Source organism: Delphinus delphis, chromosome 18, assembly GCF_949987515.2.
Source record: "Delphinus delphis chromosome 18, mDelDel1.2, whole genome shotgun sequence".
Classification (NCBI taxonomy): Eukaryota; Metazoa; Chordata; class Mammalia; order Artiodactyla; family Delphinidae; genus Delphinus; species Delphinus delphis.
The window spans coordinates 9560362-9577107 of record NC_082700.1 but is presented as its reverse complement, the minus strand read 5'-3'; the positions used below and the strand labels follow the sequence as shown (position 1 = coordinate 9577107).

Here is a 16746-nt window from a genome sequence, read left to right as displayed (position 1 = left end):
GTTTGGCTGCAATGGATGGGTATGGGCAAAGAGCCCAGGACAAGTCAGACCAGATCGCTGGCCATAGGAACTGGAGCTGATGGTTGGCTATGGTCCCCAGGGGATGGAATGAGGGCAGAGAATGTGCTCGCAGAGGCCTGCAAAGGTGAAGTTAACTAAAGAGAGTAGCGAGGGCTGAGAGGCAAAAAAACAAAATCTATTACCACTCACAAGTCTTTGCAGTAGGATCTGGACTCCAAGTGGGAGACACGGCCTAGAGGTGGAGAAACTGAGTCAGAAGAGAATCCACTCTGAAACCTTTTGTGGAGGGTCCTGGTCATGGCTGCGAATGTTAGTATTTTTGGCTGGCCTGCATTGGTCCTTGGGCATGTGGTGTATGTATGTTGAAAAGGTTTATTGACAAAGAGCGGGGCACATACATCGCGAACCAATTAGTAGAGATTCTCAAAATGAGCTTCAGAGCCCACAGGAAGGCTTTGACATTAACCCACAACCTTTGGATTCAAGTAATTTAAAAGCAGCCCTCCAGATCGGTTCTGCTTTTTTTCTACTGACCACTTGTATCTCAAACATTTTCCTACTTGGCAGAACTACCTTGGCTCCCTCTGCACAGGCTGACGAGGAGGCTGGAATGTGTGTGAAGGAATAGAAGCAGCAGCAGACAGATGAAAGCACAGTGAGCCATTCCTGGCTTCTGTAAAAGCGCTCCTCGCTTTCTGCCATGTGTACACAAAATTCCATTGAGCGCTAATCTGGGATCATCTATCAAAAGACTTAAAATTTTTAAATACCAAAAGTTTTGTTTAGAGGTCAAATTTCGGAGTTTTGACTGTATTTGGAGTGTGTGCATTGGGAAGAAATGCCACAGAGGAGGCCAGGCAGTACACAGAGTTAGCCTTGAGGATGAGCAGAAAGCAGAGGACAAACAGTCTACCCTTCAAAAAAGGAGTTGTTAAGCAAAGAGATGGTCAGGCTGCCTCTTCACTTCAGTATTGGGGAAGGGATGGGTGGGTCTCCAGTTCTTGGTCTTTTACTCCAGAGAGGGCCCATGGTTCTCACTGGTTAGTTAAAGGCTCTGGGCTATGTACCTTACTCTAAAGACACCTCGATCTCAACCACCACAAGAATTTAGTCATCCTATACCTATATTTCCACCCCGCTATCACATACAATTAAATAGGATTAAGATGATTTTCAGTACATTCTTCCGAAAATTTTCTCCCTTATCCAATTTCCCCAGCACGCTTTTAGTGCCACAGTTTTTCCTTCCCTGTCCCTCGTGTGTAACAGTGGAAAGAGTTAAAATATCATCAGCTCGGAGATACACAGAGACTCTACACTTGGTTGTTATATGACCTGGGACATTGCTTCACCTCTGGGAGTCTTAATTTCCTTTTCCACAAAATAGGATAGCACAAAGGGTTGCCGTGGAGATTAATTAAAGGCATGAAATGTAAATAGCATAAGGCTTAGCACTCAGTAGGTGCTTAGCACTGTCAGCCACCCTCCCTTTTCCATTCCCCCTGTTCACTGTTCTTGTTGGCTCCCAATATTCATCTGTTTATCCCATCCCTGAAATAATCTGAGTGAAGATTCTTCTTGATGACCAAATTAGGAGAGAGGAAAAGTAGTTGAAAACTAAAAACTAGTACCATCCATTTTTCTCATTTTTGAAGGAACTGGAATGGAGGAAATCCAGCATCTTGGGTTTTCAGCACTCCCTCCCTCTCTCTGGTTCCTTTGGTCCTCACTCACTCACCAGTCAAGAGCAAGAGCTCTCTCCACGAGATGCATGGAGGACATTTCAGCCCAGGGAAGATTGTCAGCAGTTTCTTGATTTTACATTTACAACAAGCAGAACAGAACTGCCCACCCAGTGGTGATTCTTCTAACACTGGGACCAAATGATGAAAACAATTCATTGAAAGGGCTCAGATCTCATAGCAATACATTAGCATAAAACAAGGCGATAATGATGCTAATGAGAAAATAATGTTACCTATCTGCTTTAAATATGGTATTTTGGACACAAAGTGGCAAAACCACGGTGAGTAGTTGCATGGGTTTATAGATACTACTACCTTAACCATAAAAAATAAGTTGGACATGACACAGGGAAGACAAAGATGTTGATACATGATCCTTCGTAGATCCCTTTATTAAAAATCAGACTGATTTTTAGAAAAATTGGGCTTTACGCTAAGCTTTCTTTTAATTAGGAAATTCAAATTCTTCTTTTTTCTCCCTAATTTACATTCAATTCTTGTTCTTCATTGCCATCTCCTATGAAATACTATGTTTCATGTTGTTGTATCTGCTTATATATATCAAAGAATACATATTTACGATCTTGATGTTTTCAGAACAAAACACCTCAGGACTTTCAACATGTTCATGTATTCATTATTATGCAAAAAGGATGCATGGTGAATTTTCTTTTTTTTTTTTTTAAATAGTACCTGGCCAGGATATAGTGCAGTGCTTCTCAGGAAGAATCGTTCCATTTACTTTTAAAATGCAGCCAAGTCAGTGTTAAACTCCAGGGTTGGCACTGGGAATGGTCAGTCTTTCTTTAAGTGTTATCCACAGCTAAAAAGCAACTACATATCATTTCCTGCCTTTTCCTTCCCTTTGCTTGGTTTCCCAGCACATATGCAAAGTTCCCAAGTCCCATGATCCGCTCTTCTTTCTCTCTCTACACTTCTTCTACACTCTTCCACTGAAAAGTGATAACTGTCAGGTGTTTACGGCAGGGACGTCCCCAACACTGGACTATCAAACTGAAAGCATGTACACAAGGTGGCTGACATCAGCATCTCCATCAGATGGCAGCCAGTGCTGGATCTGAGCTTGGGGATTGGACCTCACAAGCATCTAATACTGCAGTGGAGTGCTAAGCCTGTCTGCCATTCATGCCCAGGCTTCTGGCATAGATCTTAGATCTATGCCAGAAGTCGCTAGATCTTAGATCCCTTTCACCATCCACAAAAGATCCCCTGGAATAGAAAAACTCTGATCAAATCCTAAATAAAAATGAAAAAGGAACACCCCTTTCCTTTCCTGCATCAACGCTGACTTGAAAACCTGACCCTTACTTACTCTTGCATAATTATCGGAAGAGGCTCACAATTGCCATGAGCGAGAGTACATTCCAGTGTAGGCCCTAGGGATCTTTATTAACGTGCTCATTTACCTAGTAAGATATTTACACGAAATGAGCTGCTTCTCAGAATTGCAAAGTTCCCGCAGGGAAAGATGTTAGGACTGACCACCGTTAGCCACAGCAGCAAGAATCGAGGACCTAATTTAAGTCCTGTTGAACTTTCAATTGAAAGTTTTTTATTATTAGGATTCCAAATCCCAGGCCAGGCTATGTTTCAGTTTGAGACAGCCAAATATAAGAACAACTTGGCCTTATGCCTCTTTTCAAAGAACTTTATTCCCTCAGCCCCAGGTTCAGAATTTGATAACATGTTTTCTATGGACTTTTTTCCTCTTTACATCAAACAATGTTAAAGAGAAAAAATAGGGGAAAAATGCTAATTACCCCCATATGTATACTCGGATATGGCCAAGTGGAATTACTCACGTTTTCCTTAAACACACACTGTGGTTCCCCATCTCCACACATGTGGGCACAGACCCTCCTGCAAAGCCCTCCTCAGTCTCTGCCTGTCAGAATCCCACCCATTTTTTTAAAGCCCACCCAAATGTCTCTTCCTCTGTGTGGCCTGCTCTCGTCACCCCAGTCAAAAATAATATTGCTTCCTCTAATATTGCTCTTGTGTCTTTCTTGAGGCCCCTTTCACATAAGGCCTGTGTTATGTGCTTTTGCATAACTTCTCTATTGATCCCAGGCAGCTTGGCAACATCAGCATTGCATGGATCTGCATCTTTACAGTGATTCCTGGCAGTGTCTTAAATGTGAGAGGTACTTCAAAAGTACTTTACTTCTGGGTGATTAAAAATTGGAGAGGTGGAAAATTTAAAGGGGTAGATACTTAACAAATACACGTGTGCTCTTGCCTCTGCCAGTCTCATCTGTGAGAGCTCTCAGCTTCCCATGCAGAAGGGGCCTGGAGCGTATTTACTCAGGGCCTTAAAGCACTTGAAGTTCACTTTTCACTGGAAGAGCTTTATTTATTTCTTTGTAATGAAGGGTGGTAATTTATCCTAAGCTGTTTATGCTTATTTGAAATAGTTTTTCACTTGTTTCTCACATCCATCTTTTAGCTGCCTTGGAGAAGGCGAGTGTGCTTTCTCTAACCCTTACAACCAGAAAGATTGATTTCCTATGCCCAGGGCTTATTTTTCTTCTGCTGCCTTTCCTCTTCCCTCTCTCTTTTCCTTTGAACTCTTTCAGTGAGTGCTGCTTCTCGGGGCTTAGTCAGCTCAGAGGCAGGGCAGTACTCACATTGCCTTCCCGCATTGTGTGGGGATCAGAGAGGCTGGACCTGCCTCTCTCCGGGGCTTGGGGCCGACTGTGGACCGTCCCATCTCCTGTCTTCCTCTGATTGGCTCTGCGAGGTCACGTGAGGCCGGGGGTTGGAATTCTGAGTTGTGGCTTTTGGCACTCCTTTTTCTTTTTAAAAATCGCTGGGTCTGCTGAGCTCTGCTGGGCTGTATGCCTCGCTCTGTAACTGAGACTGAAGGCAGACGGAAACAGCCACAGGGCAGACTGAGGGCAAAAGAAAATCTGCCGGGATGTTCAGTCAGGGACCCAGGACCCCAGCTTCAGGTTGCTACTATCTAAATGCCATGACACCTGAGGGCCAGGAGATGTATTTGCGATTTGATCAGACTGCGAGACGCTCTCCTTACAGGATGAGCCGGATTCTAGCACGCCATCAGCTAGTGACTAAAATTCAACAAGGTGAGTCGCCGGTAGTGGAAGGCTGTTGCTAATTCTGATTTCTGTTGGCTCTCTTTCATGCTAACCCAGTTTTTAAAATTATTGTTTTCACTTTACAACATACGGATTTCTATGCCAAGCTGCGCATACCTTTCAGAAATAACTTAAGGCTGCAGTTTCAAGCAAACAGTGACAGCACTTAGCTGCCACATAACTCAACATAAAGTCCACAAAAAACTTCACGGTAGGACAGTGAATCATAAATTTCCAAGACTTATGTGTCTCTACAGAATAAATGAGACAGGTTTCCTCAGTATGTATTTTAGGAGCTTTTCATTTTTAAACGTGACAAGTTCCACACACTCTGTCACATTTAAAACTTGGACACTTGTTTATTTAATTAGGAGAGGGTGGGAAACTGACTTCCAGCCTGCCTAGATTCTTTAGAACACTCTTAGTGACAGGAGAAAGTTAAAATTCTATTCTTAAGGGCCTTGGGCTGACAACCAGTGTCACATTCTCTGCCTATTTGTACGTTTATGTCAGCAGTTGCCACTGATTTGTTGATACTGTTTTTCTGGTAAAGGATAAGTGTCTGCTAATGTCAAAGCAAATCTTGTGACAGAAGCACCAGCTTTATAAGGCAGAGAGGAGAGGATTTTGATTACAAGTTGTTACGTGTTCCTTTTTATTCTCAGGGGGGAAAAAATCACTAAAACTCATCATTCTCCAAAAATTGTTTAAAACATGCGCTTTATCTTAGGATAGGTTTGTAGAAAGTAGAAAGGTGAACTTTCCTAAGAAACTTCTGTTGCCCATTTAAAAGACACACACACATACTACACATGTACAATAAGTTTATGAAGTTTATAATCACCCCCTCCCAGACTTCTAAATAACTAAATTATTATATTGGTGATACATAAGTTGACCAGGATATTCTAGAGCCATTATAAAAGTACAATTTCCACTTAAATAAATAAGTTTAAGATTATATTGAATTTTAGAGGGGAAGTTGGGGTTTGTAATCATGAAAATCTTATTGTAATGTTTCCAAAAGGAACAATATGTATTCTAGTGAGCAGCATTTGATGAGATTGTTTCCTTGGAAATTAGGATTTGTTTTTAAAGGTTCAGGAACTGGTTATGTGTGAAGGATACTGGTCCTACATACCGGTCTGATTTCAGGAAGGATATTATGTCATTCCATAAACTCTGTGTGCATGTCTTGATTGAATAGAAACAAAAGTAATTATTTCCCTGTGGCTTGATTTAAAAATACACTAGGCTTATAATAAAACCAGCTCCATTTTAGTTTTAGAGATTTCTGACAATGGTGCTTTACCAGACGTCATCATCATTATGGACATAGGGGCTCAATAAATGTTTGGTGATGATTTGATGATTTGTAGTCTGCACTCTGAATGTTCCTCAGCATGCTTATGAAGTACATTATGTTAGAAACATTGCATACAAATAGTTTGAAATATCTTTGTAAATCTCCTTAAATGAATTTGCAGCGATAGATTTCATTAAAAAGTATATTCTTTCTGGAATGAAGATTGTTTTTCCATCGAGGACTTGAAGTTATGAACACATGCATGATCATTGAAAATGTATTCTGTGTCTGTGTTTCATTTTGCCTAATTAGAAAATTTGAGCATACTCACTTTTTTTAATACTGGGCAATGGAATGTTTGAAGCTAATGAATGCCTAAAAATTAAGTGACAGTTAGGATCATAGGGAAGCATGAAAGAATTCCAACAATCCAGTGGTTAGGAACTCATTATTTGTTAATAATGAGTTAATAATACAATGCACGATTGTGTCGTAAGACATTGAGAAAGCAGAAGCAAAATGATTTTACTGGGTTTACCGTATGAGTAGATTGGTTTACTGTAATAGAGAATAACAGTGTATCACGCACTGCTCAGAGCACTTTATATATATTCCAATTTATTTTATCCTCAAAAAATAAATTCTTGTAGGTAAGTACTATTATTATACCCATTTTACAGGTGAGAAAACAGAAGTACATAGAGTTCAAATAACCTCTCCAAAGTTACATAGTAGGAGCTGGTATTTGAATGTATCTTAACTAGAGACCATGCTCAATAATACTCCAAACCATTTTTTAGTTTTTATAATGAGTGTTAAACTACTGAACCTATGGTTGATTTCTGGATTATATAATATTTCAATCTTTTCTACTCAGGGTACAGCAATGAACCATGTTACAGAATCACTGTGAGATTTCCAATCAGGTCTTATTTCTCTAGTGGAAGCAAACTGCTGTGTTTTACCTTCCTTGAGCAGTTAGTACCCAATAGTACACAATGTCAGGTTATTATACTAATGGCCCATAATCATTCAGTTAAAGTTTATCAAGTGCATATTAAATTAATAACACCGATATTTTTTGTAACTCACATACTGGTATCTTGAAATGACAGCCACATCATTAAGATTGTTTACTCTGCTATAGATCTTTCAAGGAAGATTTAGCATTATATAAATATAATTTGGGATCAACACTTACAGTCTTTCATGGCTGTTGGGAACAGTGCAAACAAGAGTAAGTTGCTCCTCAGTGACCTCATTACAGTGAGATAATCATTGAATGGCACAGACATGATTCAACAGCAGATCCACTCATGAGAGGGAAAAACAGGGAAGAGAAATAAAGGAATCTTTGATGATACATAGGATCAGAATTAGTTGCTCAAACTCAGGATGAATCTAAACTTGCTTCTCATAGGGTATGCTCCAAAATACACATGCATCATTTATCTAGCCATCTTCTTGGTTCTGGAGTTTTAAGTCCAGTGAAAAAGAGAAGTGATGTTTAAAGTAGGGTGTTTTGCAGAGTGAAAGCTTATCACACAAGTCATACTGCCCATGATCCTTGCCCCACAGTCTTGCTGAATCAATGGGGAAATTGTTATAGGGAGAGAGAATGAAAATTGTAACGGTCCTTATTTCCCTTACCGGCAGACTCTTGGAATGGACAAGAGGGAGGATACTGAGGAGGTGGAGGAAGAGTATGTTAGGCCATGGAAGGGGTGAATTGGGATCTTATGTCATTAGATGGTTACGATTTATTGGCTACATGTGCATCATGCTTAAAGTCTATACACACACATGTTACTCGGAAAATCCAAATTTAAGCAAGTGTATAAATGTGATTACTTGCTTTGTGAAAGAATTCATCATGCTTTTGAACTTAAAAAAATATTGTAATGCTTTAAACAGCATGATATGGACCAGACTGCAATAAAGTTCATTTAACTACAGAAAAAAAGAAGACAGGGATGCAGGCTCTATTTGGAAACTCTCTCATTCTTTTACCAGGCAAGTTTCAGAACTTCACTGGGCCTTCATTTCTTGATGAGAAAATGAGATGGTATGACTATGGTTCCCAAGGTCTTTCTGTAGTTGAGTCAATAACTCCTTGAACAAGAGTGTGTAACGCAGGGAAATTTAAACCTAAAGTAACAGAAGCCCAAAAGGAAACAGAGCAGCTGTCTAACGTGGAATAAATCAATGGCTTATAATTTTTCTACATCTTGTCAAGGAAATGGTAAGGTGGAAATCAGATTTTAGTTCTACTTCTGATGCTAATTAATTGTGTGATCTGAGGCAAGTCACAACTTCTCTGGGCATTCTTTTCTTCTTCCATAAAACAAAGAGTTTGGATTAAATAAATGTGAAGCTCCCATCCTCTCTAAAACTCTAGGATTCTGTGATCACAGGTTATTACTTTAAGAGAAAGATGATTCTTATTTACATTTTCCTTACTATGTCATTCAACATCTACCCAGACATACTTCTTTGATACCTGGTTAATGCTCTCATTATCAATTTAATAGGAACGTTAGGATGTCCTGTCTTGTGGACTATTTAAATGTCAGTACAACCTATATTTATAAAGAAACCTGTAAAAACCTTTCTTTATCAGGAGTCCTGGACTGTAAAATGGAGTTATTGCAGTGCCTGGCCTATTGCAAGGACCGTAGGGATCCGAGAGTGTTAATGTAGGTGGATTCCCAAGCTCACAAAAGACCTCTTTTCTTGATAGTAAATGCAAAATGTGGAAATTTCACTACTAGGAGAATTAGTGAAAATTGATCTTTGCACGTTCATTGACTTTTTACCTGACACTATGTTTAGAGATAGCACTTGAGTTGAACTCAACTAGAGTGGAGTAAACTGCTTTTTTATGTTTGCAGGGAATGGAACTGGGCATTAGTGATGTATTCTCTCTCATTCCTCCATCAAGTCAAATGATATCTTGGGGATTTGCCCAACCTAAGTGGTGGCATTTCTCATCCCTGGTGTAGGAGACCTCCACCAACTGGGTAGCATCAGCCAAAGTCAAACAACCTTTTGTTCTTTTGGAATTGCCCTTTCTACATGCTTAGCATTCTCTTTCTCAGCTACTTTCAGAAATGGAGGATGAATACACTGGCAGAAAGACAGATGGAACACAGAAAACAGGGTAAGCATGCATCAGTCATGTGTTGCTCAAGTTCTTTAAAAAAAAACACAAAACTGTCACAAATTCACATTTCATGAATCAGAGCCTCTTTCTATTCAGTGCTGGTGACTGAAGGGCCTGTACACAAAGGACACTGTTTAACCAGAAGTTACAGGAAAATCTGTTAAGTCAACTAACTTTGAATAACATTTTAAAAATCATCACATAGTAAAAAATATGAGCAGTCAAGAAATAAGTACTAGAAAGAAATTAGCAAAGAGCAATGTGCTTATACACATATAACACTTGAGAATTGCATAGCTGCACTTCACTGCTTTTATTGGTTCTGAATTTATAAACACTCATCCCAGACGCAGGCAATTGCCAAATCTGGATTTTGTGACATTAGCTTAAGTGAATAGAGCTTCATTTTTCTCGTATCTTCCCCCCCGCACTATAAGCAGTGCTTTAATTCTTAGTAAATTTGGGACACTGGTCAACTTTTATAAAGCAGGATTCCCCATTTCCCTAACAACCTAATCATGGCCAATTTAGAAGCACAAGTTAGAAAAAAAATCACCACTAGTGGTCTGAGCAATATCAATTGATGGCCCAGACAAATTTAGAAAGAGAGAAAATGACAAGTGAGTTTTAGTAAACTTCCTATATAAAGGAAAATAAATGGAAATTCAGTGAAAACGTATCATTAAGAGGGATGTGCTCTGTCTCTACATTTCATTAGCTATGAGAACGAGGTGCTGAGACTAAGGAAGAAGACATAAGAAGACAGCCATGCGTTTTGCACACCAGATATTTGAATGAAATGAGGATCACGTAACAATCATTTTCTATCTCCTCGGGCAATCTGAATGTGATTTTGGTGTGGGTAAAGACATTATGTATTAATTTACATTCTACCTCATTACCTAAAGGATTTGAGGTCGTTTAGAGAAGAAGACACAACGCAGTTAAAAAAAGATAAATCTGGTGAAAAGAAAAATGTAGGTCAATTAATAAGACTAGGAAGAGATATTATATAAAAATTCACAACGTAAGGCCCTGAATAATTATTAAAAGCAGGCTACAAATTTAGCTTGAGCCTTCCTAATCTAAGAAAAGAGGAAAACATGATCAGGGAAGGTTTGCCATGTCCATAAGGTAAAAACATACCAGCACAACTTTCCCTGGGGCTTGATATTTGGGAGAATTTTCTCCTAAGGACTTGATATACAAGAGCAGTTTCTCATAAAAAATCCCATAAAGAGACTACAAGCCATAGTCGATGGTGCTTTTAAACATTTCTATAGTGAAATCAATAGCAAATCTCTTATAGCATCCTGCAGTGGAAGTGGGAGCATAACAACAAATTATAATTCAGTAAAAATATTCGAGGATGGGGTGGACGGATCAAAACAAGGAGGTTCAGTAGGTAATCCTCTGATTCTCTGGCTTAATCTAGAAATAGCATGGAAACTGTCTAGAGACAATTTCTCTATGTCTCATTCTCAGAACTCTAGTTACATGGATGGTTGGATGGATGGATAGATAGATAGATAGGCAGGAGGAAAATATGTCTGTGGTTAAGTAATTTGGGGAAATACTGCATCCTCCTTCCCTTCTTGGAAATTCACATTTATGAAAGGCTCAGAGAAATCCTGCAGAAAGTAATTTAACTTTGTTTAAACTGACATATTTCCATATTTCATCATGAAACCATTTTGTACTGGATACCAGGAAGTGACATCATGTAAAATCAATGTTCCCTGGGGAACACATTTTGGAAAGTCTGGTTTAGGAAAGTGGAGGGCTGGTGGTCCATTCAGATAATTCTCTTTGAACATATTTCTTGAATGAATTGATAATTTGAGATTGTATCTTCTAGAGTAACATTGCAAGTATTCTGTTTTCAAATAAGGCCAGCTCCATATACCTTAAAAATCTACTGGGTTAAGGCAGGATGGATATCTTTTATGAAAATTAACAACCAAAGGAAGATCCTAACCTGATTAAGTGCCCTCCGCACAATTTGCCCATCAGAAAACTGAAGGAGTAGGTATATGGGCAGAGTTAATCATTATAATAAAAAGAATACAAACAATCTTCAAGTAACCCTACAAGATAGGTACTGCTGGGCCAGGAGAAAGAAATGATTACTTTTTAGCTCTGGATCTACGATAAAGCCAAAGTCCTAGTTGAGTTCCAAAGGGGTCAGAAGTTACAGCAGCTAATTCAGAATATTCCATTACTGCTGGAAAGTGGAGTCACAGCCCCACAGGAAAGAAACAGGAAACTATATAGGAGTCTCAAATTCTCCCTGGCTGTAGGTGATGGGAGAGGTGGACTCCTGTAAGCTCAAACTTTGATGGGTGGCTCAGAGTCAGTTTCTGACTTGAAGGGCCAAACGTATCCTTGGTTACATAAAGTCTCCCTTGGAACGACAGAGTAAAGTGAACTGATAGATAATAGGTCATTTTTGTTAGTAAAATCTGTTTGGTCTAGTTGTATAAGCAACTTACCAAGTTTCCCATGAAGACTACAAATATTCTTAAGGTATTTTTCCTCCTGCTGGCAAAGAGATAACAAATTAGCATTTGCATTATGACGGATGCTTTTTGAGAGAAATCCACAGAATATCAAAAAGCTGCAACAGAATACATGGAGAATTAGCCATACCGTGTAGCTCAGATCCCCATGTTGTAAAGTCACACAGGGCCAGAGCAATCACTGTAGAATGGTGCAGTCTAGGGCAAGGCAGACACACAGATTACTATGAAAATTTATACACTATTGTTTGAAAAGACATGAATTCTCTTTTTTAGAGAAACTTAGGATCAAAAGGAATTTAAATGGAATGGTTGGAAAATAACTTAAAATTACAGAACATGCTAATGCTGTTAGAAAAAGGAAATCAATAGAAAAAAATCCGAAATGTCTGGCTAGACTCTCAAATGACTTCCCTCACAAGCCATAGGAATCCTGGTAATTTCAAAGGTCTGACAGAGGCAGAGCTGATTAAAATACCAGTGATTTGCATTGCCTTGTCTCTAACATTCTGATAAAACACTAGAGTGAAGCAGTGTAGAGGAGAGAGAGGAGATTGTAAAGGGACTCCGCAGTCACCAAGTAACTAATTTACATATCAGTATTTTGAGCTGAAGAAGGCATTCTCTTCCTGCATTCCAAGTCTCCTCTTACTGGTAATTTTGAAAATCATGCATATGGATGACAAGAACCTTGGATTAGTATTCAATCTCTATAAGTGAACAGTAGCATTTCACATGCATTTGTATTCACCAAATGACAAACTGGAAAAAAATACGATAGTCATAAAATCATATTTTCCTCTGAAGGTTTTACTACCTCCAAATTATTTATAATAGTAAAAATTACTGTAAGAAATAAGAAGGATTTACAATTCCAATGACAATGATATTCCAACCATTCTCACCTAAATAAGACTAGAGTTCTTAGTAGAGGAATTTAAATCTCTCCGAAATGCTTTGAAGGACACAATACATTTCCTGCTAAATGCATTTCTCAAAATAGAGAATGAAATCCGTTGCAAGGTATAACTTGGAGGACCATGTGTTGTGTATAATAATTTCTTATTAATCAAATCGCCTTCAACTACTACATTGATCTCTTTGGGTAGGAGAGTCTGCTACCACCCTTTCCCTGCACTTTCCTATTTTCACTGTTAGTATTCCATTCTCTCTGCTGTGCTTTTAGGAGGAAGGTCTACGGCAGATAAAGCTGCTTAGATGTTTTTATTACTGGCTTCCTAGAAGAAGGAGGGGAAAAATCTTGGCCAGAAAGAAGGGAAATCAGTCTTGCAGGATATCTTGAAGAAGACCGCAAAAGAATTTCAGGGACTGAGTTTATCATCTGTTGGTCCCAATACTGAGTGTGATGTAATTCCACATTTGAATTCTTATGTATTATCAATGGCCAGGGCAGCCAATCCATTGGAATTGCTTGGAACAGTCATGAAATGGTAGCACAAAGCATTAGAGAGATGGACATTTGTCTCCTGCCTTCTTCTAGGACAATCTTCCAGGAGTTATTCTGTTGATGGGATGATGAAATCTGTATTCTTTGGGGCAAGTAATTGAAATATGTTGGTTGAATTTCAAGAAACACTTTCTGCTCTTGATTGTGGGATCAAGAATGTCCTAGGGACACTGTTCATTTAACCTAAACTTTAAACTTTCTACACCTACTACTGAAACAATTGGAGGCCTTTGGAGTCATGCAGCTTGAGTTTGAAATTCAGCTCTATATCTCCCTAGCAGAGTGACCTTGGCCAAGTTACTTAACATTTCTAAACTTCAGTTCTTCTGTGGGCAAAAAGGAGCTAGTAATAGCCACTATCTCATAGTTATTGCAATAAGTGAGAGAATACAATTAAACAGAACACGGTGCCTGGCACATACTAAGTGCTCAATATAAGAAAATATATCAATATTTATATTAAACAAACATCCATGTACATAGGGCCCTTCAAGGTATTGTATCAGCAAACAAAGAGTAAATTATGTACTATATACCAAGTTTACTAAGGCAGGTATACCTCTCGCCACATTTTTTGTGTCCTCAAAAAGTATCCACCACAAAACCTGAAACAAAAGGTGGGGTTTTTTGTTGTTGCTGTTGTTCTTTTGTTTTTTATCTTAAACTGTAATGAAAACCATTGTCGTTCCCAAGTGTGGTTTCCTGGGCACAGCAGTTATTCTTAGTTGCTCTGAACTGACCTAAAGTGATGGGTTTAGGCCCCATTTCAACTCATAAAGATAAATAGCAAAGTCTGTTGATCCCCACCTTCTGCCAATAGAAGAGGCAGGAAATGTTCCCAGCTCTGGGAGTGACTTGCTGGTAAACTAAAGCTGAGAGAGGGCAGCAGTGCTGGAGGAAAGGGGGCTGTGCTCTCAGTAGGCTGGAGTGAAAGGCCAGGGAGGCTATCAGTGTGTGAGGGTGGGAGCAAGGCCCTAGACCAGCCTCATTAGCCAGTAATAGAGGGTTATGTCTATATATCTGATGGTTTTTATCTATAATGTCTGAGTTCCCCTCTCAACATGTTGTGATTTTTCTAAACTGAGAACTTAACTTTGAGATTTTTCTTAATTTTGTAGAAACTTTCCAGTATTACAGTGGTCTTTGCTTAGAGGAATTCATAGAAAAGAAATGCTGTAAAATGTCAATAAACTTTCAAATGATCAGTTGGCAATTTAAAAACTAAGCACTCTGTTTCTCGAACTAATTCAAGCAAATTATTTAAGAAGCTTTCATTGCCCATTTCTTCTAAGGATTTCATTCCTTTTCATTCAGGAATATTCTTCATATTGTTGAATTCCTCCGCTGTGAAAGACTGCATATGGATATGAAATTAACATTTGTTGAAATTTGTCCTTCAAGTTGAATGGACTAAATCAACGTGGATTCTTTTGCTTCATTTATTTATGGAATATATGTAGTCTTAGGTCCTCCTCCATTTTTGTGCCCCCCAGCCAACAAAGAGTAGAAACATTAGTTAGTCCAGTCTTTTTATATCATGACATAAATGTTAATCTCGAACTTAGTAAAAGCCTTGTTTTATAAGATAAAATATTTGATGTTTGCGTATGGCATCCTGGAAACCCTGAAAAGCTATTATAACAGTAATGCCTTCACTGGTAGCATGTGTGACATTTTGTGGAGCCACTCCATATGGATTATCTTTTTGAATATGAGTGTAAGATAGTACTGATCATCTTGGATTAGGAAGCTGTGTTCCCTAGAATCTTTCAGAGATCTGACAAATGCATATGCAAGCTTTCCTACTTTGAGACGTTTCTAGTCTCCGTTCCCTAAGTTGTTCCTTTGGAAGTGGATTTTCACTTGATTTTGCTGTATGGAAAAGTACATTTCCCTGAGTAGACTCTATAGATAAGTATAGGCTCACTTGATCGAATAAGGAAACTTGGCAGTGAGCAATACGGTTGTCAAACATTAACTAACTGGTAGAGTAGAGATGGTTTCAGAGTCCAACTTTTTCCTTTCCCCCTTCCACGTAGAGTAAAATTAATTCCTCACCTCCAGCTTTACAATTCAGTTTCTGACAGAGCCATTCTATTTCTGTTTCACGTGAGGCTTCTCCTCTCACTTTTGTGTCCATCTCCCATCGTTGGTCACTTTAGCAGAACTGGCCCTGGACACTGTAGCTTCTGTTCTGTGAAGCCTGGTGCTTTGTTCTGTAAGGCAGGAATGACGTGGAATTGAGACAGGTTCTTTTCAGCTCTTAACTGTCAGTCGTGCTTCCTCCTGGCTGCTGGAGTCTACGCAGCTGTGTCCAGAGGTGAAGGCAAGCCATACCTCCTGGGCTGGGGCAGAACTTTTCCACTGGGTCACCGAAGTGAAAAGAAGAGTGTAAGTTGGGGTTTGTCGTGGAGAGGCAAAATAATGTATCAAAATTTCTGTGCCTTTGGGTCAAATACTTGGGTCTGGGGATTGATGATTTGACTTTTTATAAATTTTATGCCACAAATTTTAGCTCTTGAAAAGTTTACAAGATTTTTAAAACACTGACAGCATACTTATACCTGCTCTTATTGAGGGTTCCCTATTATGTACCAGGGACTGTTTTCGGCACTGCATTTATTGCTATTTTATTTAATTTTCATGAAGACTCGAGAGTTAAATTTACTCATCTGGAAAATAAACATAGTAAGGCCTAACACTCAAGGCCTTATGATGTTCATTTTTCAGATGAGTAAACGAAGACTCGGAATGCTAAATAACTTTCCCAAAGTCCCCCAGCAAGTAGGTGGCAGAGCTGGACTCTGAACTCAAGTCTGGTTCAGAAGCCTATGTCAGCTTACCACTGACAACACCAGCACCCTCATAATTATGTACATGTCTACCTTGAATCCAAGCAAGGTGTTCTGTTTTTTTCATCACTTTGGACCTTCTCAGTCCTCCCTCTTCTCCCCCAGCAGTCCCTCAAGTTGTTGGAGGACTTCACCTCCAAAACCAGCAGCAATTCGTCGTGATCATCCTATATACTAACTACTCTCCCACTCCTCTCTTGAGGGTTGGCTGCTCTTCATCAAGGGCGCTCTGTCCAAAGTAAACAACACGGCAGCAGCATTTGGCCTTTGGTAAGGAGTCTAGCAAGGTTAGGTAGGAATAAGCATAACAGAGAGAAAGAACAAATTCCTCCACCCCCAACCCCCTTTCCCTACTTCCGGACCCTGCAAAATGCTGCCCTTCTTCCTAGAAGGTGCTGGGGGTCAATGTCCATACTCCCCCAGGTTTCCCCAGGGCTCTTAGGGCCCCGGAGCTCAGAGGCTCATGTGATCTTCACCGTGGGCCTTTGCAAGTGAGAATCGAGATGGGAATTAGGTCAGACCTGTGGTGTTCTCTGGACTCTGGATCTTGAAC

General features: G+C 39.4%; 1 protein-coding gene across 4 annotated transcripts in view; it reads left to right on the top strand.

The window, feature by feature from the left end:
- Positions 1 to 16746, top strand: part of STARD13 (StAR related lipid transfer domain containing 13) — a 499956-nt gene that overhangs the window by 325058 nt on the left and 158152 nt on the right. Inside the window, exon 1 of one of the 4 annotated variants that reach the window (XM_059996018.1) lies at positions 4612 to 4873. The exons of 2 other annotated variants lie outside the window; for them this stretch is intronic. In XM_059996018.1, coding sequence (XP_059852001.1) covers positions 4705 to 4873 — 169 coding nt within the window. In that variant the 5' untranslated portion in view covers positions 4612 to 4704. Of the gene's footprint in view, positions 1 to 4611; positions 15733 to 16746 lie in introns of those variants that run through there. One more of the 4 variants, XM_059996022.1, reaches the window with a different exon arrangement.